The 26,949-nt window shown below is 38.5% G+C and overlaps 2 protein-coding genes across 3 annotated transcripts; one reads left to right on the top strand and one right to left on the bottom strand.

Annotated features, from left to right (window-relative positions):
* Window positions 1–1,957: 1,957 nt before the first annotated feature.
* Window positions 1,958–10,816, bottom strand: anxa5b (annexin A5b). 2 transcript variants are annotated; one of them, XM_028596783.1, is made up of 13 exons: window positions 10,642–10,816; window positions 10,290–10,335; window positions 6,304–6,388; window positions 5,870–5,964; window positions 4,868–4,981; window positions 4,635–4,725; window positions 4,260–4,339; window positions 4,036–4,086; window positions 3,306–3,399; window positions 3,105–3,200; window positions 2,941–2,999; window positions 2,498–2,620; window positions 1,958–2,393 (listed from the first exon to the last, which is right to left on the bottom strand). In XM_028596783.1, the coding sequence occupies exons 2-13, from the start codon at window positions 10,290–10,292 to the stop codon at window positions 2,331–2,333; spliced, it is 954 nt and encodes a 317-aa protein (XP_028452584.1). In that variant the 5' UTR covers window positions 10,293–10,335; window positions 10,642–10,816; the 3' UTR covers window positions 1,958–2,330. The 2 variants fall into 2 exon arrangements, with proteins under 2 accessions (XP_028452584.1, XP_028452579.1); XM_028596778.1 differs by lacking the exons at window positions 10,290–10,335; window positions 10,642–10,816 and having other exon boundaries at window positions 6,304–6,397.
* Window positions 10,817–19,028: 8,212 nt separating this feature from the next.
* Window positions 19,029–24,791, top strand: uchl1 (ubiquitin carboxyl-terminal esterase L1 (ubiquitin thiolesterase)). The gene is made up of 9 exons (XM_028598345.1): window positions 19,029–19,164; window positions 19,257–19,268; window positions 19,760–19,888; window positions 20,621–20,762; window positions 21,329–21,414; window positions 21,990–22,037; window positions 22,618–22,687; window positions 22,787–22,845; window positions 23,687–24,791. Exons 1-9 carry the CDS (start codon window positions 19,132–19,134, stop codon window positions 23,768–23,770), a joined length of 663 nt encoding a protein of 220 aa, XP_028454146.1. The 5' UTR covers window positions 19,029–19,131; the 3' UTR covers window positions 23,771–24,791.
* Window positions 24,792–26,949: the final 2,158 nt, after the last annotated feature.

The following is a 26,949-nucleotide window of genomic DNA, read 5'->3' as shown; positions in this document are numbered from 1 at the left end:
ACTCTGCACCAAAATGATTTATTTTTATTGGCTGCCTGCATGTGCACTTTCCCTGGCCTCATGGCTGCATCTTGCGCTCTCTTCATGTACTCTATAACATCAAAAGTGGACACAAAGGTTGTATTTTTTGTAATTAGGCTATATTATTTTATACTATTATAGTACTTCACCCCAGACTGTGGTGTCCCTCAGCTGTGATGCCACCTCGTTGTCAAATTACATCACCGAAAAGAGATGCAACAAAAATATTTTTTAATTTAACTTTTTTTTTTAAAGTAAGTGCTGTAATATAACTAGGAGGAGACAAGTAATAATTGAGGTAAGTTTGAAGACATTACCTTATTTAATCATTAAATTAATAAATATTTTTGTTGTATCTCTTTTCGGTGTAGTAATTTGTAGACAGCCCTTAGCACTCACTCGTCTAACTGCAGGTAGCAGCAGCAACAGAGAGCAGAAGAGAGCAGGCAAGTGTTCATAAACTTCTGGTGTAGGCTACTTACAAACTTTCCAATCCATCGTTTTATGAGTGCATAACCTATATGTACTAGTGTAGACCTTTGGTATCATTTCGGGCATTATTAGTGGGGTCATTTACGAGATACAAACGTGGGTCCATTAGCCCCTGCGCTAAGCAATTCAGCTACTAACGCTACTCTACGCGAACTCGCCCAATGTTAGACCCAGGTGAAAAAAGCTTCTGGGGGGGTGTTTGGCTCGAGGTCATGGTGCAAAGGACCCTAGGGTGAAATTACTCCGAACCATCACTTTAAGCTTTGCTTTGAGAAAAGAACAAAGAACGGCACTGAAATCATTCTTAAAAAAGGAAGATGTGTTCGGAGTTTTGTCGAGCGCATACAGCAAAAGTTTAATCTATCAACTAGCTTGCCTTCTTCGTTGCTCTGGTTGGTTGTAGAGCTATCCTATAGCATGCAGAGGGAATTTGAAAGACAACCGTTTATCCCGCCCCTCGGATTGAGCCCTGTCAATGGTGTGTTCCTAGACCCAACATCTTGATGTGGGTCTGGCTTGTCAGGCTAGTAGTTCACAGTAAAATGGCAAACAACCAAAGTTATCTTTATTATGCTAGATGCAACAAAACTGCAGAGTGATTCTGAATGAGACGCGTTTGTCACCATGATAGCAAAGGGGACTTTTAAGATGAAATAACGCGTGGATTAGCCATGCCGTTTCAATCAGCAAGAGAGGAATCACAGAACACCTGGATGTAATTTACCAGCTCTGTTGACAAGGAGGATGGCAGGTACAGGGGAGAAGGCTATGAGGTAAGTTAACTTGGTGATAACAATCAGCTGTCAAATCGGTGTCTCGGGTCAAATGTTTTTCAGCAATGCTACAATGTAAAAAATAATGCATAACAAAGTAAAGTCCTGGATTGTGAATTTTAGAAAGTTTTAGGCTATTAGTTAAATGTATTTAATTTAAAAGATTTAGTATGGAGACACCTTTCAGAGAGCTGAATACTTCCTTGCATTGCATTGCATTATTGAATTAGGCCTACTTATAATGCATTAATGTAAGCTGGATTTTAACATTGTAGCCAAGCTGGTCAAAGTGGAGCTGCTTTTAACTATGTACTTTATAAATTATAGGAAACTTTAATCTGTCTTTTATAAACCGATCATATGTTTTGTATGTCAATTTGCAAAGTAAACAGCTGCTGTAGCTGTCAAATAAATGTAGTGGAATAAAAAGTGCATTATGTTAAATATGTAGGAGAAGTTTTACAATTACAAATAGCCTACCTAAAAATTTGACACAAGTACTTTGACTGTTTACTAGCAGTTATGGCTTGGGTGATGTCTCCCTCAAGTGGCTATGAGAGGCCAGTGCATGCTCAACAGAAATGAAATAGGTACTTCTAGAACAGGTACTTGTACTGCAGCAGGACAGGATTGGTACTAAGACACAGCAGACACAAGAAAATAAAATCCAATATACTTCATGAGTTGAGTTTATTATTGCATATTTTGTTGCTGCCATGCAAAGTAATATAAAAAAAATTGTAGTCTGATACTTTTGCATTACAAATGAATAACAGTATATTAGTCATAATGAAGGGTATTAAACCAAAAGCTGCATTAATTAATGTGGACAGGAACAAAATGTTAGCTACCTTTCAAAGACATTATTTGAAGACATAGTTTAAAAAGACCTGATTGGGCCGTCTCTTACACACAAGTATGTTTTGTGATGAATTTTGACTCTGTTAGCTTCTTGTTTTGGTGAGCCGACGGCCCAAAATAAAAGGCAGACTTGGAGAAAAGGCACTTTAGGTGTGCTTCCTGGTTTATTGCTTGTTGCCAAGGTTATGCATCATCTCCACCACAGAGCAACAGTAAGGTCTTTTGGTAGTCGCCGCCGGTGTCTCCCTGTAACACAAACACATGTAGAATTTAAGAAGCTTCATAGTATAGCAACTTACTCTATGTGAGTGTGAGTGTTAGTGTGTGTGTGTGTGTGTGTGTGTGTGTACCTTGATCATGGAGAACAGAGAGCAGGCAAACATCCTCCTGAACTCAGTTCTGATGTCCAACATGTCCACCTCACTGCGACTCACCATCACTCTGATCAGGGTGTCATCATCTGTTCCTGCACCCTGCACCCAACAAACACATGAACACATGATGACTGTATACCTCATAAATGTCTAAAATTATCTGACAGCCCAAGCTTCTGTAAATATTAACAGCTAATGTGTATCTGAATCCAGATCTGCATGAAAATACACAAAAACAATCATGAGTTTTAAAAAGTCAGAATTAAAAGCCCCAATGGCGACGTAGATTAGGACTTTTCTTTTTCAGCAGCAATGGATTGCATTTTTCTACCATAATGTGTAATTACTGATTATATGGTGGTTAAACCATAGCATTGATTATACCTGGTTGTCCATTTCAGACACCTTTGTTGTCTTACCTTCATCGCATAGTACAGAGTCTCCGCAAAATAGGCCGGAACGCTCCTGGCACACTTCACTTTAAAAGGCAAACAGAAAAGACAAAAAGATGTCATTTATCATTATTCATATTCACCACCTCTCAAGAAGCTGACAACAGAACCAGCCTGCAGTAGTTTCGTACCGACAGCCAGAAGCAGATCTTTCAGGCTGCCAGATGTTTCCCTCTTAATGCTCTCCTCCATCTCGAATCCAGCCAACTTCATGTATGCATCAAATACTGAAACACACAGGCTCATAATTAGCCTAGAATGGATATTATGGGAGACCGCAAAATAATTACAGAGAATTCTAATTGCCTCAACTCTCGGTCACACAGACAAACCTTTCCTAAGATGTTCTGCACTCCGGTTTCCCAGGATGGTGACAAACGATTGTTCATCAGTGCCGAACTTCTGCTCTCCTGCCTTGAAGAGGGCCTGTGACCACAGGAACAAACAGTACACATAATACGTATTGCGTGTCCTTCAAAAACAAGAGTACATTTACTAAAGTACTGTACTTAAGAACTATTTTAAGGTACTTGAGTATTTCCATTTTATGCTACTTTGCACATAGTTTCAGTGGGAAATATTGTACTTTTTACTTATTATGTGCTAAAGAGGAAGGAGTTGAACAGAAGTCCTCTTTGAGCCTCGCTAGAGTTAGTAGTATAATAGATCAGAAAGAATTATCAGCAATGCTATTGATAGAAACAGCAACTGGTTACAACAAAGTCTCTCAGTACTCGGGATGGATTATTTTCACACAGAGGCTGTCCTCGATCAGAAAACATTCAGCAGAGAGGCAGCAAGCTTTAGAAGAAAATAGTTTTTTTGTAATTTCTTCTCGAGATTTTTACTCTCTCCCTCCACTAGAGGGTACCATAACATCATTTTCATGTGCTCATATCTGCCACCCCTACCTCCACAACACACACATGCCTCAAAGACCAGCATTTAGATCCTATCTACAAACTCATGTGACAGTCACACCCTTGGACAGAAAAACAGAGACACCATTGACAGGGGAAGAGCAGAAACATTTACTGACCAGCAACAAAACAACTGACTCACCTGAGCATCAACCTCTATGTATTCCTGCTGGATCCCCTTCTGCCTGTTTGCCTGAGGAGAAACAAAATGTTTCTGTTAGAGAGGAGACAGGAAGGGAGGAGAGGAGAGGAGAGGAGAAAAGAATAGAGAGACCATTGGCGATTTAAGAGCCTTTTTACAGGGGCATAGAGAAGAGGACTGCATAGGAAACAAGGATAGAGGAATGGAGAGGAGAGGAGAATTACCTGCAGCAGAATAACCAGAAGTCTCTTGAAGTGACCTGAAGTGTCACCGGCTATATCTTCCTCCAGGACGGCATCATACTCTGACGTACAAACATAAGGTTTTATTTTAGCCCTGATCTTTAAAAAAAGGTTTCCTGTGGTTTTGTCACACGTTTGGGAAACAACTGTCCATCCACACAAACTCAGCTTTAAATCTGACTTATCATTTTGTCGGTTTAACAAAGTATAAAGCTGCCAGAATGCCAAAATACATGAAAAATGACACGTGCCTCTAAACATGTACAACTTTCAATTCTAGCGATACAGCTTTAGGCTGTAAAAAATATAGTTTCACTATTTATACACACTGTGTGTGTGTGTGTGTGTGTGTGTTACCCTGTCTATAGGCTGTGACAATGTCCTTCACTTGCTGAGGTGTTCTGGAGGCGAGGACCTCCACCAGCACCTTCTCGTTGGTTCCTGCCCCCTATTGGTCAAAGAGGGGAAAAGGTCTGATGAAATGATATTTGAGTTTCCAGCTGCTCTGACTGCCAAAGTCTATTCAGAAGCTCTCCATCTACAGCGCATAAGTCTTTGTTGGCCTTTAATCCGGCATCAGCAGCACTTACCTTGATGGCTTTGTGGAGCAATGTCACATCGTAAGCGAGGGGTGGGGTCATCAGACTCACTATCAGGGTCTCAAATTTGCCAGTCAGCTCGCTCTTCAGGTCATCTACCAGATCCTGTGAAGATACATCATGTAGCCTATTTCAATTAAATCCTGTGTGTGGCTGCAGTGTAACGCTATGCAGTGAAGGATTTCATGGTTGTTGAGTGTAGCTGGATTGTTTTGTTACGGTTAATGTGTATTCCTGTCGTGTCACATGTACTGTATATGGATTTTCTGCTAATGATCTCTACTTTGATTTTGTATGTGGTCATTGGGTTTAAAGGCCTCAGTATAAACACAGAGCATGTCGGATCGTCTGACAGCCTCTGAAACCCACTTTAGACAGCAGATTTTACGTAGTGATTGGCCAGGTGTACAGAGGTGCGATTTAGGCATGATTTGGACTCGGGACAGGATCCCCAGTTAAGCTCAAACTAAGTTAACTAAGCAACAGCTTGTCTAAATCAACGACATTTCATTTCCGGCGCTGTTCAGGTGCTGCCAATTCCGCCGGATGTCCCTTTTTTCGACCGGATGTCCGTTACCTTTCGCTTTCTTTGTGTGGCCGATTTCTGAGGACTATGGTTACCTGCTCCTCAGATCTGTGCAGGGTAAATCCAGACAGCTAGCTAGACTATCTGTCCAATCTGAGTTGTCTGTTGCACGACTATAACAACTTTTGAACGAATAGTTCAACCTTTTGAGAAATATGCTTATCTTGCTGAAAGATAGATGAGAAGATTGATACCACCCTCATGTCTGTACTATAAATATGAACCTGGATCCAGTTAGCTTAGCATAAAGACTGGAAGCAGCCAGTCTAACTGTTTCCAACAGGTATAAACATTTTGCCTTTAAAAACACACAGTAGTTCTTTTAAAGCTAACTGAGGCTTTTTTAAAGTTTGAGCTCTTGTAATTTAATTTAATGTAATGTGTGAATATGGTTATGTCAGTCCAACCTTTCCAAACAGAGTTTTGTAGGCGGTCTTGATCTGCTGCCTCTGGGCGTTGCTGCGAGCTACCAACAGCTGTAAGATGGCAGCCTCATCGGTCCCTATGGCAACAAGCACCATGGTTACTCAGCCAAGAAGTAAGACAAACAGATGACATAACAATGAACATAATTGCAGCCTCTAGTCAAGGTCAGCAGATGTTTTTTTTCTCAAAGTGACTCAACTTTCATCTCTGCTCATGTGTTTATGACTCACTGCTGTCTGAGCGGAGCTCCGCGCAGACAGCAGGGATTACTACACTTAATGTTCAGAGAGGAAATCCCCATTAAACACTCTCTCATTGGTCTGTTGGAGTTGTATTACTGACTGGCCCACCTTTAACGTATCACATTACACTGTGCTGACAGCAGATGTGCATACCGTATACACAAGCATCTTACCCAGCCCTTTCATGGCCTTGTACAGGGCCTCAGCATCTGTAGTGGCATTGAAGTTCAAACTGGCTTTTACAGTTCCTCTGCTGGCCTGCAACATGGAAGCAATAGACAGGAGGAGGATTAATTCTGATGTAGGTTTTCCAAAGTTAAAGTATATGTATTTTCTTTTCTAAAAAATCCTTTTCGTCAGCCATACTTCTCTCGAATTCTGTACTGTATTTCTAAATACATTCAAATGCACAATATGACAGAACCCATAATACACTGACAACTTCCAGCATAACGCCATGCAAGAACCTAACAACTATATGCGCACCTTATTGAAGTGTGTAGTATCATCCTAAGAACATATTTATTCTGTCTATGGCTTCTTATCAGATATAAAGTAAAATGCTATGACATTGCAGACCATTCTTAATTAATCTGTCTGATTCCTCATGCATAATGCCATTAAATACTTTTCCCTATCTCCCAATTAATAAGTACAGAACACACTAATCTTTACATTAATGTGTACATACTGTACATACCAAACATATCTCAGATTTGTTATGTGCATACACTCATAGATACACTTAATGAACTTTTGACTTACAGACTTCATTGAAATACATGCGGCTGTGCACACAAGCTCTCACATCAAACTACTTATTTTCATACACTTCCCTTCATGAACAGCATGTCCAACCGCAATATTTTAACCTTGGAATTGCCGCATCTCAGATTTTTTCAGCATTTCAAATATGATGGATTATAAGGCTAATCATTTCTTTGAATGCGGAAAATGTGTTTCAGACAAGCAAACTGATCTATACGGAGGACAGTAAGAATGTGATAAGGCTGAAAAACATTAACTTAAAGATTGATTTTAGTAAAAAGGCCTCTTGCTGTAACAATGCTGTACCCATTCCAGACGCTCCCTAAAACTGTGACACATTAACAATAATATAGCCAAGTGGTTCATTCTTATTTCAAGGGGAGAGATGTTTGGAGAGGAAAACCACGGGAATGTCTCTGGAATTCTGACCCTGAAAAGCTAGAGAAATAAAAGAAAAAGGGAAAAAAAAAGTGGGATGTCCAATAAACAAGTCGCTGTTAACAACCAGGATTCTGTCTTTTTCTGCAGGCAGGAATGCCAAAATGTCCACGAGCTATCCATCCTCATAAACACATTCTCACAAGCTAAACTAAAATCTAATCAACGTGCGGATGGCTGCATGGACAAACAGCTGAACAAGGAAATATTTAGAACAGCAACACAACAAAAACGCAGACTATTTCCACTGGAATGTTAGACAGATTTTGCTCCTAGCGAGTAATAAGTTGGTCCTATGGAGCAAGCTCAGTCATGCCCTGAGGCTGGGGTTATCTGATGGAGGTATACCCTCTATACTGTGTAAACAGAGGCTGTCACAACTGGTAGCTCTGCTTTAAAGCAAATACAGAGACACCAAACAATCCACAATACATTCAGCCATGCTTTTATTTAAGAGAAGTCCGATATTGTCATAATGCATTTTACTACTAACTGCATTACTACTGTCTATATTTGGAGATTGAAGAATACGGCTTGTGTTATTCTATATTTGTCTAAACTAACAAGTTTGTCTCTCAACAGTTTGACTTCCCTTCCATGTTTGTGGCACACCCAACCAAAGCTGCAGCTACTCCTGAGGACCCCAAAAGGTGATGCTCCCTGTATCCTTTATTTGGGAATTCAAAGTGTAGTTTACATTCTTTAACGTTAAAGTTACATAAAAAGTGGATACTAATATATTTTTTTCAAGTGTCCTTAACTTTGACAATTTTTAGGCCAAGAAAAATACAAAATACAAACACTTATAATGGACTTTCAGTGAAGTAGGAGACATCTTGCAGTTAAAGTATTGCAGACTCAGAGATTCCGAATATTTCAACCAGGGAGGAGTAGATGTATCTTAAAAAATTAACAAGTTGGTTTATGTAGTTTTTGTGGAAAAACCATATCAGACACAAATTGTTATCAATAGGAGAGTATTTTAATGTCTTTTAATGTCATGTAGGGGATCTTTAAATGTTTGAATATGAACATTTGACTGTTTTCTCCGAAAATGTAATTCTTCAGAATCAGAAGGATTGGGAAAAACAACTGTTCAAATGCATAAAAAAAGGATAATGGCTGGATTAATTATATTTGGAAAAACATATTTTACAGAATTTCAGGTCTCTTTAAAATCATCTTGAGTTGGGGAGGCTAAAAATCTGGCTGGAGCCTGAAGCTCCTTATTTTTTTTTACTGAAGACTTAAATCTTTACACATGGGTCACAAATATATATAAGCACTTTTTGAAAAGGCGTTAAACATTTATTTATTTATTTATTTATTTTTAAAAAAAGGTCCAATGTGCAGGAATTTCTCCCATCTAGCGTTGAGATCATAGATCGCAATCACCTCTCTCGCACCACGCAGTTCAAAGTACATATTACAGCTGCGGTAGCCTTCACGCTTCAAAAAGCTGGTCTCTTGCTCTTTTCAATATCCTTTTTCTTTTTCTGGGCAAAGAAGAAGACTCCTGTTCCTGAAATTTGGATTTTGAATACGTGTGGTCCTTTAGCAGCATTAGTAGCACCTGTGAGTTTATCATGGGACAGCGAAAACGCGAAAGGCGGAGCAGTATGTCCTGTATGTCCCTTACCGGCTAACGTATTTCAAGATGGCGCATGAATATGGAGAGTCTAACCCAGTTCATGCGAATGCAAATGTAAAATTTCAAGCCAAAAGGAATACAATTCATAAATATTCATGAAAAAGGACAAGTTTGTGAATGGGCAACACAGACTTTGATAATGAACAACTAAAAACGTTACACACTGGACCTTTAAAGCAGCTGGGTGCTCTAGTTTTTAGCAAAAGATTAAAACAGGAGTAAATATTGAATTTGTTGGGCACCTTTTGCAGATCAAGGATGGTGTATAGTATGTGGGACGAACTTCAAATAAACCACAGTGCCTGTGAGCATGTCACACAGTGCAAAGGTGTGGCTCACTTATTTGTTTTGAATAGTTCAACAAGGTCCATGGCACAGAGAAATGCGCTCTATCAGGCCGTGGCTACACAGATATACTTGTTAATACTTGTAGGATCAATTTATTGTTGCTTTTGGTCATAAAAGTGCAGAATATCATCAGTCTTATCCTTAAATTGATGATGTCCATAGATGTCTAAGAAAGACACATTAAAACTGACTTTTGAGCCTTTCATAGCAAAGAGAGGTTTGGTTTACTGCTCAAGACTAAACTGTCTGCAGTGTTGCATCATCACAGCTGATTATCATGAATATAAATCACATTTTTACAGTAAAAAAAATAGAACTGATTCATTCCCCTTTAAGAGAGGGAGGGTGGCTTTAAACTCCATGGCTAGACGTGGAAATGGGTGTATTAAACATAGAGAGAGTTGGAGAGACAGACCCACCCGAATGGAATGGAGCCCATGAGTCATACAACAAACGACAAATGAAACCTCCACAGGCATTAACAAAGTTTGCGCAGTTAAATTGTCCATTAGATAACTTCAAACATGCCCTTAATTAAAGCAACAAGTTACACATTGAAGTGTACATACTGTAAATGGTTGCTGAGCTCATAGTTTTCTTTATCTTTAAACAAATGCCACTGCCACATCATACATTTACAGAAGAGAATGGGCTTTTACGTGTAGTGCAAACTGACAGGTTATCTACAGTTGTAAACTCTAACCTACGTTTAGATCAAAAAAAATCTTAGTATTATATAATCTGGATAAAAGTGGGCGTTGTCTTGGAGTTCAGAGGATATCAACTTTATGAGTCATATATAGGCTATTTGCATAAATAACGGATTTCTGCAAAGATTATTTGAACGGGTATTATTTTAATCATCAGTTTATAAAATGTGGCGTGTTTCTTTAAATTGACCGCTTAAAAAAAAAAAAAAAAAAAAAAAAAAAAAAAGAAGGTAAGATTACTCACCATTTTGTCGTTCTGTGGTGTGAGAATGTGTGCGGAAAAATAAGATCTGTTGGAGAGAGGAAAACGCTGTTTAGCAACGAAATATCGCAAATACCAAACTGTGTCTCTCGTCGTTCCTCTCTCTGAGAACCAGGTGTATCCAGTTCAAACTTCTGCAATGAACTTTTTCTTTCTGGTTATCCGATCCCCTCTCAGTGTAGCGTAGCTGTCACACTTCCTGACATGTCTGTCTTTTGTCCGCAGGTAGATCCTGGCTGTCCCCGCTCACCTGGCGGCTGCTGCTGCTGAACTGGAATATCTGGAAGGTAAAGCGATACACTCCAAGAAAAAAAACTGTTGGGGGGAGACTTACCGCTGAGTAGCAGCCGTCAGATGAAGCTCGGTGAGCGGGCAGTGAGATCCGGGCAGAAGAGAGGAAGAGAAGAAGGGCTGACTGCAGAAACCCTTTCGGAAGAACTCTACGTTGTGCGCGTGAGTGTGTGGCTGCGCGTGTGTGGGACACACCCCAGTGCACACGGACTCTGGTACAGCCCTTCTCCAAAAGCACTCTGGGAGATGTTGTTTTTAGGTGTTCTGAAGTTGCTGCGGTTCCAAACCCAAACACTGAGTCAGTAAAAAGATAACAAAAAATATATAGTGTATATTTTCATCTTTATTTCATATTGTATATTTTACAATGGCGGCAATCTGAACAGAGTATAAAGCTAGGCTACATAAGTAACAAAATATAACTTAACCTAAATCGGAGTGTTTGGGCTGAAAACAGGTTGCTGAGAGTGGTGAGACAAAGCTGAAGGCCATAAAAACAAAACTATGACAAAACAAAATCTGCAGGCCCTGATAAACTGGATCCCTACTTTTTAAAGCTATTATTTAAGCTATATATTATTGCCATGCCCTTAACTATTATTTTTAATCGTGTTTGAACACAAATGTCATTCCTCCCATCTGGAACTCAGCCTTTGTGGTTTCCCTGCGATCTCTAAACTGTCTGTCCTGTTCAAGGTCCTAAAATCCCTTGTCAGTGATCAATTAAAGGATTTTTTAAACCGTTATAATTAGGGCTGGGTACCGAACATCGATACTTTTATGGCACCGAAATTTTTTTTAATTATCTTTTATTTATCTTTCCATGCCAAACTTTGGTTCCAAAAGCGTCTGAGCGAGCCGAAAGCGGTCACTGTGCTGTTGATGTTACACTTCCTCTTACTAGACAAGCAGGCACAACGTTTCTGTGCCCTGATGACTGACTGACAGGCTGAGCTTGCAAGGCACTTTTAATAATGTTACTCTGAGTGAGCAGTTTTACCAGAATTTTTATAATTTTGATAACTGTTTTGATTCACAATTAAGGTGGAAAATAAAAGCTTTGTGTTTAATGTATTTTTGTTAATGTTGAAATGGATTTTAAAACATATGGTATCGAAAAAAGTATCGTTAGGAACCGGCATCGAAAGTGAAGTATCGAAATTGGCACCGGATCGAAAGATTTTGAACGATACCCAGCCCTAGTTATAATGTGTTACCTGACTTCCAATCTGGTTTTAGAAAAGGGCATAGTACAACATCGGCAGCTCTTAAGGTTTAAATGACTTTGTTGACTCCATTGACAATAAGCAGCATTGTGCAGCCCTTTTTTATTGACCTTTTCAAAGGCATTTGATACAGTGGACCACATTGTGCTTAAGCAGAGACTGTATAGGGCTGGACTTTGTGAACAAACTGTCGACTGGTTTGTTAATTACCTTACAGGCAGAACACAGAGTGTGCAGGCGGAGGGCAGCATTTCTCGCTATCTCAAAATAACAAAAGGCATGCCTCAGGGGTCAGTTTTGGGGCCACTGCTATTCATCCTCTATATCAATAACATTGATCATGTAAAATTACATTTTTATGCTGATGACACTGTACTGTATTGCTCAGCACCCACTGCAAACCAGGCCCTCTCCCAGTTACAACTTGCTTTTAACACACTTCAACAGAATCTTTATGATTTAAAACTTGTTTTAAATGCAGAAAAAACTAAAGTCATGCTTTTTTCAAATTTGAAATCTAAATAAAATCTGCCTTCAATCCTCACTTCCCAGGGTACGAAGATTGAATGTGTTTCTAAGTACAGATATCTTGCTATTTTAATTGATGAATCTTTCTTTTACCCTTACTATTCAGCAGCTAAGATTTAAACTTAAACTAAGGTTTTATTTCAGGATCAAATCCTGCCTTTTCATTCAAATCTAGAAAGAGGCTGGTCGCTGCCACTGTTATTTTTGTACTTGATTATGGTGATGTTTTATACATTCATGTTTAGGGCTGGGCGATAGGGAGAAAATCAGTTATGATATTCTTGACCAAATACCTCAATATTGATATTGCGGCGATATTCTAGGGTTGACAATTGGTGCTTTAACAAAATATCTTCACACTTACATTTTAGTTAAATAATCATCAGTATCACCATTACCCCAACCATTAAAGATTTAGTATCCTGTAACTATAATCCTAGGATTTCTACAGTAACTGAATCCATGAACAGCTGGTCATCAATGCCAATCTCCCTTTTAGGGCGTATAAATATAATCAAGATGAATATACTACCAAAGTTTTTATACCTATTTCAATGCATCCCTTTACCCCCGCCGCCACAGTTCTTCTCCAAAATGAAGCAACTATTTACTAAGTTTATTTGGAATAACAGGAGGTCAAGGTTGAGACTGTCACTTCTTTACCTGCCTTATGAGAGAGGAGGGTTACAATTACCCAATTTACAATGGTACTTTTGGGCTGCTCAAATTAGAGCTGCAATGTATTGGTTTTCACCTGAACCTTACTTGCAAATTGAAACTATCTGCACTAAAGGCCAGCGAAACTGTGAAGTTGAGGAAACTCTGGAAACTTGAAGGCGATATGTCCCTAACTGTCGATACCTCCTTAACCATGTGATGCTAAGCTGTGTATGATTATATAATGTCGTTACCCAGTTTTTTTTGTTTGTTTTTTAACTATTTATTTTTCCTTTGGGGTGGGGGGATTGAATTATTTTATAGTTTGACTGTTATATGCTTTTTTAAATGTATCAACATGTATTTTTTTAAACTGTTAAAATTCAATAAATACATGTACACAAAAATAATCATCAGTAATGTGGTCATAATGTCTAAGTGGGGAAAGGCAAATAATAGAACAGCTAGAACAGTCTGGTAAGTTCAGAAAAGTACATCACTTTACTGTAATTCAGTCTTTAAAACCAGTAAAAGACAACACGTATGTCATATCACGATATTACAATATCCAAAATCTGAGACAATATCTAGTCTCATATCACGATATCGATATAATATCGATATATTGCCCAGCCCTATTCATGCTTCATCTCAAAGTTTACATGCTCTGGACACTGTATACCATGGATCTCTGAGGTTCATCACTGGTATGAAAGCCCTCACTCACCATTGTGAACTTTATTTAAGTGTTGGATGGCCTTCTTTATCAACACAGAGACTTCAACACTGGCATATCTTCATATACAGTACAAGGCTATCTTAGGTCTACTTCCATCCTACCTTCTGACCTATATCAGTGTAAATAGTACCGGGACTTACAATCTTTGTTCCCAGGGTCTTTTCCTTCTGTCTGTTCCAAAGGTTAGAACTGAACTGGGGAAAAAGGCGTTTAAGTTTGCTGCTCCCTCTACATGGAACAAGTTACAGACATCCAATCTGAAATCTGAAGGTTCAGCTGAACTTCACATAAATACATACACATATATTTTTGTCAAGCAATTCTAATTCTATTATGTTTACATTCTTTTCATAGTCATAGTTAATATATAATAATAAGCTATTGCACTGTTCAATCCCTGCACTGTTCTCTTTTGCACTACCACCACTGCACACAGTCTACCATAGCACCTTTAACTCTTTACGTTTCTGTGAGTGATTTTTATAACTCTTTAAATGTCTGTGAGTGATTTTTATAACTTTTTATAACTCTTTAAATTTCTGTGAGTGATTTTTATAACTTTTTATAACTTTAAATGTCTGTGAGTGATTTTTATGTATCTGAGATATATGTGTGTATATGTGTTTGTTATGGTTGTTTAAGCTACTGGATGCCTAATGCTGATGAGCGTTGATGATTAAAGCATCTCTCTATCTCTCTATCTATCTATCTATCTATCTATCTATCTATCTATCTATCTATCTAAAGTAATTATCTGTAACTGACACCAGGGGGCACCCCACAAAAAACAAAAAGAAAGAAGAAGACAACAAATCTGTCATGTACACTAGCTTTAAATTCCAAATAATAACAATAATTTATAGATATAATAATGCACATCATTTAGTTTTTCATTACTTTGAGATTAATATTTTGAGATATTAAGTCAATATATTGAGATTCTAGACAGAAACTGGAAACTAGGAGACACTAGGTTTTGACAGCCGGTGAAGATTGAAACCAAAACTGATTTATTGCCGCAGAGATAAAGAGGACCTTATCTTAGGAACGTATGGATTTAGTTAGTATCGTTTCTACTTTGAATGCTGTTCGTTCTGTTGCCTCTGTTGGCATGTGTGGAATCTGCATGGCATGTCACTGAATCACTGACTAAACTGAACTGAGAGCTGCAGATCAATTCTAACAAAGAAGCTTAACAGAGAGAGAGAGAGAGAGAGAGAGAGAGAGAGAAAGCATGATAATATGGGTTATACTGTTAAATAATGACTTATTAAAATTTAAAATTAACTTCACAAAACAGACTTTTTAAGGAGGATGTTTAATATTTTATTAACAAATAAAACACCATTATCAGCATAAAGAAATCTTCACACAAGGTGCATTTAAAACCATTTTTATTAATTTAAGGGAGTTTCCCTGAAAGCAGTGGTTTCTTTTTCGGGAACACACACTTACACACACAGGGTCTGAACTGCTTTGTTACTGACCAGCAGCTGGGGGTTAAGTGCCTTGCTAAAGGGCATCTTAGTGGCGGTAATGAGAGGGGTGGCAAAGAATGCTCTTTCATCAAACCGGCAACTTTCCCGTTATCCAGTTCTTTAGGGCACTATTGCCCCTCATTACTAGCTTTTTGTTTGCTATCATTTACAGAGATCTTTATGCTACAATACAGATTTCTACGGTAGCCGACAGAGGCAAATGAACTGCAACTTTATGAAATACGTGCAAATAGACAACACACAAGCAAATTAAGAAAACATCTTCATTAATTTGACAACATGTGCGCAGCATTTAGCAAATGTGCTGCATATACACACAACACAACCAAATACCCAAACGCGCTGCAAATACAGAAACGATGCAAAAAGAAAATTACACAATCCCCGAAAACAGAGTCCAAAAAACACACACGTTCCAGGCATCTCAGCACACTCACACCCACCCACACACAAACTGGCTGCTTTCAGCTAGCAGTTGTCGGTCATAGTGCATTGTCACCTTCTGTACTTGTAGTATTGTGATTGTTGAAGTAAGAACCAGAGTAACAGAGCTAAGAGCATTACGAGTGAGACAAAGAGACACAAGTACACCACCATGCTCCATCCCCAACCTGCTGCTAAAGGAGGTACGCCATTCATCTCCACAAAGTTAGCTGGAATATCCATGCTGGTGTGCACAGGAAACAGAGGTCAAAGGTCAAAATTTGATTTCTCTAGTTCCTTTTTGACATCTAGGAGAGGAGAAGTGAAACTCCAGTGAAGTAAATTTTGTTCCGTTGTCCACAAGTGAATGTTTGGTTTTCCTTAACTTGTGAGGACCGCAATCACCTGTTGTTCCAGCTGTTTAAAAACTTTCTGTGGCAGGAAAGAATGATGACTGCAATCAAGTTTCATCCCGGTCAAATACATTCTCTAATAGAAGTTTTGTCTCAGGGTGCAACTGAATATCCTTTGAGCTGCTGAGCATGCCAACTCATGAGTCAGCTGTTCTCTGACGGCTTCATCCGCATTCAGTGTAATGAGAGAAAACCAAAAATAAAAGAAAGATAGGAGTTCTCGCCGCTCTCTTCTCTTCTTCTACTGAAATTTTGTATCTACACACCGCTGCCTCACTCTTACTTGTCCACTTTTTAACCACCCACAAATACTTCATTTAACACCCAGACAGACAGATGGACACGTAGACACATAAGAAATCAACAGCTACCCATATTGCGTTGACCTATGAACCCATTAACCCACAGGCCATCTCTTTCTCTTTCACACACACACACACACACACACACACACACACACACACACACACACACACACGCACACACAGCCACTGACGTCACCCTGCAGGGATGTATAATCGATATCTTTTGGGATCGTCTATCTTCGCTTCTGATTAAAACATATTTTCAAAGTCAAACCCAGCATGAATAAAATATGCAGCTACAGAGCAACACTGGCATGGGGGATGATGAGGGATACATGATTACATTATTTCCACATGCATGTCAAAGAAATGTGCTGTACTTGGAAAGCCCTTTGAGTTATGGTCGCAAGTGCTTCCTCTATTTTCTGTTAATGTCAGACATACAATGAGAGCTCAGGGTAAAAAAAACTAATTATAACAAAACATAAACAAAATGCAAAGAGTGTTATTGAGTGTTATGAAAGCCAGTACAGTCACCATCATCACTGTTCACAGAACAATCATCATAGGCTACTTCTAGTGAAAGCAAGTGCAGATACATAGGTTACAGTGCCACCAGGAGGAAGTGGTGAGCCACACAGCCACAACCTAAAACAAAGCAGGTGACCACTAGACTGGGTAAACCCAGCCCAATCTGCCGGCGATATGATTTCACCCTGCAGCAAAGAATATAGAAGTAATTTAATTCAGAATTCAGCCAGTCTGTAACTGTAGGCAGTAAAGGGTAACTCTAATTAATGCAAAGTATGCAATCCTAAGGATTACCGAGTGAATATGCATAGAATTTAAAATTGCCCTTAATACTCAATAAACAGTACATTACAGTATATTGCTCTATACTGGGATAATAGCAGCACCCTGAACTTTGGTCACATTTGGCCACTGAGGTCTGTTGCACTTTAGATGATGTTAGCGTAATAAACAAGCATTTTCTTGCAGATTATGGTGGATTGAGTAACATGTGGAATGTTAGCATGAATGTCTTGAGTTAAATGTGTCCTGCAGGAGACAACTCACCACTGGTAAAAATAAATAAATAATGTTAAACTACAATTGAGTCACATACAGCTTTAAAGGTAGTTGGCAACATATTGTTGCAAATATAGAACACATAATAAAAAGCTCTACTTCCTGCAGTTTTCTCTTTGACAAAAGCAGAAGTAGATTAGACTTAAAATTCCTTTTTTACTTTTCTCCCGAACTGTTAGGAAGCACTGACATCCTCTTTGTATCAGTGAACACAGTATAGTGATTAAATAAATTTGGTTCACAAAGGTCAAGTTAGTCTTTATGCTACTTAGCTCCATATCTTTATTCTGAAACAATTGGTTAAGGTTCTAAAAAGACAAAAAAACGACCACCAGAATTTACAATTGTCTTATCTTTAAAAGCCAAAATAAAATTTTGCATAGAAAAACATTATCATGTCATTCCATATACGTCTTGCATTGCCAGACCTATCTCCACAGCACGTCTTCTATCATTATACACAATCAGTCCAGACATATTTCACAGAATGCACCTTTTTTCTGCCATGTTGGAGGTACATGTGCCTTATAAGAGAACAAAACTTATACATTATGTTCTTTATATTAGATGTCATCCACAAGTTATAGAAGAACATTAATACCATTTGTTGGCAATGTATTTCAACAGTTATTTCAGTTAGGGTGTGGCCATTCTTTCTTTTACACATGATTCACTTTCTTTTCAAAGTGATCAATGGTACATTACACACAGCCACATTAGATGCTCAACTATCCTTACAATAATTAACTGAAAGCTTTTCCATTTGCTGTTGTAGGCCTATTTCTACAGAAGAGGATTAGGGCCACGTGAAAATTTTAGTTCTGACTTCAAAGTCAGAATTTTAAATTAAAGAATTTTCTGAGAAAAAAGTCAGAAGTCTGACTTTAAATCATATAATTTTGAGAAAAAACTCTGAATTCTGAGACTAAAATCAGAATTCAGCATGCTGACTTTATTCTCAGAATTATGACTAAACTCAGAACTCAAATACATGTTTTAACATGTGGCCCTAATCCTCTTCCGCATAAACCTTACCTGGCAGGTAAATTAAATCTTTCCCAGCAAGCTCTGGTACTAGTGTTTTACATTACCGGCAGCAGCAACCACACCAATTGGTATGGAATAAACAGAAGACCTGTGTGCAAATTAGCAACAAAAGAACAAATTAATCCACAGAAATTAGAACATTAGCCAGAACCATAGATTGTACGGTCAGAACCATTGTTGATAGGAAGCATAGACTCTCAGCGATCAAAACGTCATACTTTTCTTTCTAGAAAGAACCAGATCCATAGAGCTATATCTCTATCACTCTGGAAAGAACGTGATTAGAGTTGAGTGATCTCACATTTAGCGGTGTGATTTGTCTTAAATATTTTTATAATATGGATATATATCTTTCTATGATATCACTACATGGCTAAATGTGTAGCAAAAAAATATAACGTTAAAAATCACTCTGATATTTATTAGGAGTCCGGTTACATTATGTATACCACCGGTTATTTGATCTGAACCCACCCCCCTGTTTGTCGGTAAGTGGTATGACCGGCAGCATAAAGTACGGGTACGCTCTCTAAGTTCAACTGACAGCTGCAGAAACCGACACAGCAAGAAGGCACAATTTGCGGAGTCACACCGAAACAGTGCAAATATGGAGTGGACACCAATGGAGATCAACCCCGAGGTGGGGAGCAGTAACTGTTTGTTAATTTGTTAACACCGTAACATTTTCACCGACAACTAACTCACATGTAGTCTCTGTTTATGTCGTTTCAGATGCTGAACAAGGTGAGTAACAAACGGTTAGCTAAGTTAAACGCTGAGCAGTGTCGACGTATTGGTAACCGTTTGATTCAACTGTCAGGTAAGTTTTACAGTCGCTAGCTACATTAGTTTTGAGGGCAGTTAAACAATTACTGAGACTGCCGTTTAAACACCACCAGATCGCAACCACGCCATTAATACAAAGATTATAGTGCTATTGTGAACTGTATAAATGTAAAAGTCGTAACGTTAACGTTAGCTAGCTAGTTCATTATATCAAAAGGAGATGCGACAACAAACGGGAGAAGCGTTTATTTGGTTTTAATGAGCGTCAGCATCATCCCCAGCGCTGTCCCCAGTGTCTAGGCTAAAGGGTGTGGTCTGACTGGACCAACACAACGCAGCATCTTTGAACACCCTCCTAGGGATCATTTCTATATGTCGCCTCTGAAACCACAGCCGTTTCACATGCATCGTCATCGTGTTTTGTTTATTTCCCTGGCTGTGTGTTCCAGATGATGAGCAAGCTAGGCGTGGGTGAAAGCTGGCGCTTCGTTGATGTGCTGGGGCTGGAGAGTGAGCAACTGTCCGCCGTCCCGAAACCATGCTGTGCCTTAATGCTGCTCTTCCCACTGACACAACAGGTAATAATGGCGTGGCGGTGGAGACTACTTCCTGGAAGGCATGGGTGGGGTGATCCAGTGACACAAGGCTGTCTTGGGTGGGGTGAGACTGAGGTGCAGGGAGGGCATGGATGGAGAGCGAGAAAGGGCTGTTATGTTGTTATGTGATGGGTACAATAGCGGGAGACTGGATGATAGCAAGGAAATGAATCAGCAGATGTTTACCCTTTTTTCTTTTTTTTTTTTTTTTTTTTCTCAATTTGAGTTATCCTGTCAAACCTAGACAAATCACAGACCTATTACAGAAATCATTCTCAGATTCGCTTGGAATGTTAATGAGAGCCAGACCACATCCCAGTGGTCAACAGCCAAAATATAGATAAAACTAAATTTAACTATTTACTGTTTTTTCAATTAATCAAATATCAGTTGGTCTACAAAGTGTTTAGATCATTGTGAAAAATTATGAAAATGAGTTTCCCATAGGTCAAAATGATGTCTACAAATGCATTGTTTCGTCTGATCAGCAGTTCAAAATTTACAATAATATGTTCCAATGAAAATCCTTCCATTGGAGAAGCTGTAACTTGAATTATAATTTATTTTTTTTTGCTTTATAAATGACACCAATAATATATTGCCAACGTTTCTATTGTTCTGTTGATTGCTGTTTCCAATTTTGATCATGGGCAGATGACCATGACTGTGCTCTATCTGATGACCGTGACCATGCTCTGTCTGTGTGTATTGCAGCATGAGTCTTTTAGACAGCAGCAGGCAGACAAGGTTGCAGGAGGCTCTGAGGTTTATTTCTTGAAGCAGACCGCAGTCAATTCCTGTGGCACCATTGCCCTGCTGCATGCTGTGGCCAACAACAAAAGCAAACTGACTTTTGGTGAGTGCATATCAAATAAGCACTGGTACCGTAGTAAGTGCAATATTGATATTACAAAATATGTATTTATAAAAGGAGCATAATGCTGACTGTCAGTATCAATGACTCAGCCAGAAACGTAAACTCATTAGGATTATAGAGTTAGAATAGAATAGACATGTTCTGAATATTTCTTCTCCAGGCAATCTGTGAGTTGGCATGCAAATGGTTTGAAAAATGAGGCCACCATATAAAGTGCTTCATTGACTGATGATGGAGCAGCCCCTAATTTCACTGCCCAGTCAAATCAGAGGTCCAGGGTTTAGTTCTCCAGTATATCTTAAGAAATAAGACTATTTTAAATATTTGCTGGGCAATGAAATGAAGTGCATTTTTAAAATGGATGGCGCTACCATTAATTCTCCCCCTTTTTTTGTATTTTAATAACTGGATAATTGGTGACAGTTATTTGGTGAGGCGGGTTGTGATTTGAAATATTTTAATGTGAGTGAATGGCATTTGGTTTCTGACTTTAACTTTTAAGAGTTTTTTTTTTTTTTTTATTTTTTTTAATTTTGTCTGTTTAGATAGTGACTCTGCCCTGAAGAAGTTTCTGGATGAGACTGCAAACATGTCTGCTGATGACCGTGCCAAACATCTGGAGAAGAACCAGGTAAGATAAACATACAAACCGTTGAAGCTGCTTTATATTCTACTGTTAATTGAATTTAAAAGTTTAATTGTCCATGAGATAATGATCGGCAGAAGAATATAGTTCCGGTCTTATATAAGAATATAACCTCTTGATAAAATGTTGAATAAACACTTAAAATGTAATGACTAATCAACTAAAAATACTCAACTGCATTACTACATGTAAAAAAAAAAAAAAAAAAAAAAAAAACTAAATAAACCCAAAGCAAATACCTAATTTCTGAAACGTCTGCCAGTAATGCACCACCTACTGTACATGTTTTGTTTTACCCACTTGGTGGCGCCAGGCACTGCTAAATCTTTGTCACTCAAAGGCACTTGTGTATTATTACGGAATGTACTATTAGGAATATGTGTCTTTTTTAAAACCTCAAATCTGTTTTTTTTTTGTTTGTTTTTTTCTTCTCAGCAACACGTAGTTAGTCACAGCTAATTTGCAGTTGTATCTTTTAGAAAGATCTCTGCATGTGTATTTTAAAGTGTAGATTGTTTTAGCAGTATCAAACTGACATGTTCTGAATATTTCTTCTCCAGGCAATCTGTGAGGCTCACAATGAGGTTGCAGTGCAGGGCCAGTGTAGGGTAAGATACCTAACCACAATATCAACTACTTATGGCTTACATCTTATACCCCTTTCAGAAAGTAGATACGCATATTTCAACATGTGACCCGCGTTGAATTCATTTATATGGAGTCCAGTCTGCAGTGTATCTCCATACACTTTTAATTATAAACCTGAGAATTACACTGATTTACAATGAATAAATACCAGATAAAAGTTTCAGTTTCCTGATTGTTCGTTGGTTCGTTCTTTCTTTCTCATTATTTATTTTTTTTGTTTGCTGGTGAGTCTGTTAAATGGCATTTAAACATAAGTATCGTTGAACTGATTTCTGGTCCTGGTAGCAATGCCAGTTCACCAAAGCCAGGCAACCTCCAATGCCTGTCCGACCCTGGTCGACAGAGGAGGGTTATGAAGGATAGACCAGTTTGACCCGCATCACAGTTGGTCTGAAAGGGGTATTCGAGAGATGAGAGACTTTGTATGTAATCTAATGATGTGTTGATGGCAGCAAGTCGCTTTGCAGTGCTTGTCTTTTCTGAAGCCTTTTTGTATCCCAGTATTTACTCTTCTCAACTCAAAAATCTCAACTTTTACAGCCGGAAGCTGACAAGGTCAACTTCCACTTTATTGCCTTTGTCAATGCGAATGGAGAACTTTATGAATTTGGTAAGCATGTCAACTTGTTATGTCCATTGATTTATGTATATTATGTACCTGTATGTGTTTTCACGTTGTGGATTCCTAACTATCTTATTTGTTTTTAAGATGGAAGACTGGCTGGACCAGTGAAACACGGAGCTACTAAAGATGAGTCATTCATAATGGTAGGTAAAATGAGTCCTGGTATTGAACTGGAATAGGGAGTGGCTGTTCCCAAGTGTCTTGATTCAGTCAATAGACCTGGCTAATGCACACTCAAATCTTCAATATAGATCATAAACCGTAACTGAAGAAGGCTGGTAAACTTTGAAATATGGTTACAAGCTAATTAAAACTCAATGTCTACAAAAATCCTAATTTAAGTACGGTTGTAACTTAGGCAACTGCCACTCCTAAAGCCAAATAAGTTAGGTCTGTTTGTTAAATATTAGATAAATAACCCAAATAAGAAGTCTCGTAAAAGCATAATGATTTTGACTGATACAACTGGAGAAACAAAGTGCTTTTAGTCCCAATTTGAGAGTCCTATCTGTGCTAAGTCTTTTAGATTGTCGCGTCAAACTACCACAAGAGGGCACTACATGCATTAGTGATGAAATTTCAACATTAAATGTATCAATACTCTGTTTTGTGGACTGTTTTGGTGCTTCTGTATATACACATGACATTTCAATTATAAGCTATATGACGACAGCCAGATTTCATTACGTTAACCCTCACATTGCAGTATTAATATTTTATGATATTCCCCAGCCCTACTGGGGAGTATAAGAATACATGCAGTAAAATATACAACAAAAAAAATCCTCCATGTTTAGGTCCGTCTTTTCTCTGTGGCTAGTAACCTTAGATAAAGTGCAGTATTTCTAGTTTATGCACATTGGAGCAAAAGTAACTTAATGAAAACTTGAGTAAAAGTACATTTTAACAAATAACATGCACATTTTACTTAAGACTAAACTTGTATTTTTTTATTTTGTTTTCTCCTTTTTCATACATGCCCAGGATGCATCCAAAGTGTGCCGTGGATTCATGGAAAGAGAGCAAGGCGAGGTCCGTTTCTCTGCAGTCGCTCTTTGTCACAGTTAGATTTTCGTTGGGGCACGCAACCAAATTGTTAACCAAAATGTCCTGAAGCATTCACATGGCAAACTCAATCAGCAGGCACCCCAGAACAGCCTGCAAACACATACATCTGCAGACACGATGCACTACAATGCACACGTTGTTGCCACATACTGTACTTTCATCTCATGAACAAAGCATTCTTAAGCACATGTACACATAAACACAAACACACCACGTCAAATCCTTTTGATCTGCTGACACTTACTGTTACAAGCTTGTCCAAACCTTTTTTATGTGCTATCCTTTAGCAATGGGAATTGTAAAACAAGGTCAGATCTCACCACTGCTTGTTTGCACATGTGTATTTGTCTTTTTTGCAACTTGTTTTGTAATCATTGGTGCATTTGTGTCAAACTTAGAAACTGATGCTTAAATACCTTTTGTGCCAATAAATAGAATAAAGAAAAGTGAGAAGGAAAAGGCAAACAACTTGCATGGAGAAACATTTTCGCCTGTTTCTCTGAATGCCTTTAGTGGCCCTGTGGTTGAGATTATAAGGATCTGACATTCCTCAGAACAGCCCAAATGTATCCGTAGGAATAATTTAACCATTGTTCGTAGAATGCATGCAACCTTTTGAGTGGTGTTCTTGGGTGACATTTCTCTGAAAGAAGGGTTTCCTTTTGAGAAGTTTGAGTTTATAGTGCAAAATGGAAGTGGTGGATTGCAGTGGTTTATCTATGTTTTCAGAAATAAATACAATTGAGTTATGTTTTTACTTTTTATTTGAAAATGGCTTTTTTTTTTTTTTTAGTTAACAATCCACAAATGGTCAAATACACTATTGGGTGCAGGTTTAACACAGAAAATAATAAAAGTAAAGTGCTACTCTATGTTGGGGTTGTCGTCGTGCAGGCGGATAGTACTGTATGTCTAGGCTGTGCACAAATTGTTTACCTTTCTGCACTTTCCAAATACTATGTTGCTGTAGTTGTGTTGGTGATGCAGCTTTGGGATTTCAATAAAGCAACCATTAGACATATATGTGTCTCCTGGTGTGTTTCTAGCTCTTGCTTTAACCCAGTAATCTATAGCCCTTACATGACTTCCCCCCACACCTACACACATTCATACTTCTGTCACACGAGGTGATGAAGTGGTTAATGTCCTAGGCCCTCACAGCTTGAGGCTCATCCTGACTATTCTTGGCTAGAGTTCAGCTGTAAAGGGATGAAACAGGAGGAGGATGACTGAAGAGTTGTCGATTGTCTGGTCAGTCATCACTGTGGATACCGACATGAGACCTTTCTCTATGTAGCAAAATAGCAGGCACAGTGTGCTATACTGTATAATGACCTACATGACAGGACTCTGTTGTGATAAAGACCAAGCCATTGTGAAAAAAGGCCAAAACAAAAAGGCCTATATATATATATATATATATATATATATATATATATATATATGTATGTATGTATGTTAAGAAGGGGATGTGGGAGGAAATATGGCACTACTTTCCCCTAGTTCTCCATTCAAGTGATTATGTCAGTAAGTGTCATGATCAGAAAAAAAAAGTTTGACCTGCTGTTTAAAAATGTCACATTTTCATGTAATACTAAAAGGCAGAAGATATCAACACAACTGTGTATGCAACTATTATCAAAAGCACTGATTACATTACTGACGACTGCCAAGCCATGCTTTGGTCAGTGTGTGAAATTCAGTTTGTAAGACTTTATGGGATATTGATTTTGTGTAGAATTTACTCAATCACTGTAAAGAAAAACTGAGAAACCTTTTAAGAGTCTCTTAAATTGGGGCATAATTCTTACTTCTACCCACTTAAAGGCAGGGCTTTAGATATTATTGAGGACGGTGATTTTTTTTTAGGGGGGGGGGGTTAACATTATACAATGAAGAACGTGCACTTTGTACATATTGTTTAGACTGTATTTTAAATTTGACTAGTTTTAAGGTTAAACATTTTTTATAAAGTATATTTTGTGTTCCCTTTTAAAGGTCCCATAGCATGAAAATTTCACTTCATGAGGTTTTTTTAACATTAATATGCATTCCCCCAGCCTGCCTATGGTCCCCCAGTGGCTAGAAATGGTGATAGGTGTAGACCGAGCCCTGGGTATCCTGCTCTGCCTTTGAGAAAATGAAAGCTCAGATGGGCCGATCTGGAATCTTGCTCCTTATGAGGTCATAAGGAGCAAGGTTACCTCCTCTTTCTCTGCTTTGCCCGCCCAGAGAATTTGGCCCACCCATGAGAGAGAGACATCATGGCTTTCAAACGAGCAAAGTGGCAGTTGGTCAAGGCCACACCTCCACCCTTCACCTTGCCCCCCCTGCCCCCTCCCTCTCTTCTCCTCTACATACTAAGGAAATGGCACATACTAAGGAAAGATCATTGTGGGACTGGCTCTAGTGGCTGTAATTCTACACCAAGGCTGAATTTCGGGAAAGAGACTTCAGATACAGTATTAGGGGACCACTAAGGTCTATATAAAAGCATCCAAAGAGCACCATGTCATGGGACCTTTAAGTACCCCTTCGGTACAGAGCACACACTACTGTGTACATGGCGGCATCATTATATTTGGCCTAGGTTTACTATGTGTTTGTTTGTGGTAATTTGATTAAACACAAATTTAGGAATATGCACCATTTACAGTAAGCACAATATAAATTGAAATAAAGGATGGAAACTACATTTTGATACAGGACCCTTTTGAAAATACAATATTATATATGGTGCATATTTAAACTAATTTGCAATTAATCGAATTAACAAAGGCCCTTGTGAGTCTGAGGTCCCCAGGTTAGATACCTACTTTTCCTGTTTGGTAATCCAGCCCTGTGGACAATTAATTGAATAATGAACTGCACAAATACAACGTTGAAAAATCAAATAATTCAGACTTATTGGTGCATTGTGGAAAAATGATGTAAGGTATTTTTGCCCATTTGTGGTCCCTGTGATAAATAAGAATAGCCTATATCTCAAACTATCTGTCACGACTCAAACATACTGAACCCTTTAAAGCTCTACTTTTTGACATATTCTTGCTTAATTTCTCTCTCAATTTTTAAAGCCTTTCTATTGCTCAGGTGAGCATGAAGCAAATCTCCTCAAACAGCCTCATCCAGTTGACGCAGGAGAACTGTGAAAAAACGGGACATCTTCTGCAATACCC

The sequence above is a fragment of the Perca flavescens genome, chromosome 2, assembly GCF_004354835.1.
Source record: "Perca flavescens isolate YP-PL-M2 chromosome 2, PFLA_1.0, whole genome shotgun sequence".
Classification (NCBI taxonomy): Eukaryota; Metazoa; Chordata; class Actinopteri; order Perciformes; family Percidae; genus Perca; species Perca flavescens.
The sequence above is the reverse complement of the archived record's forward strand: the minus strand, read 5'-3'. Positions and strand labels throughout refer to the sequence as shown.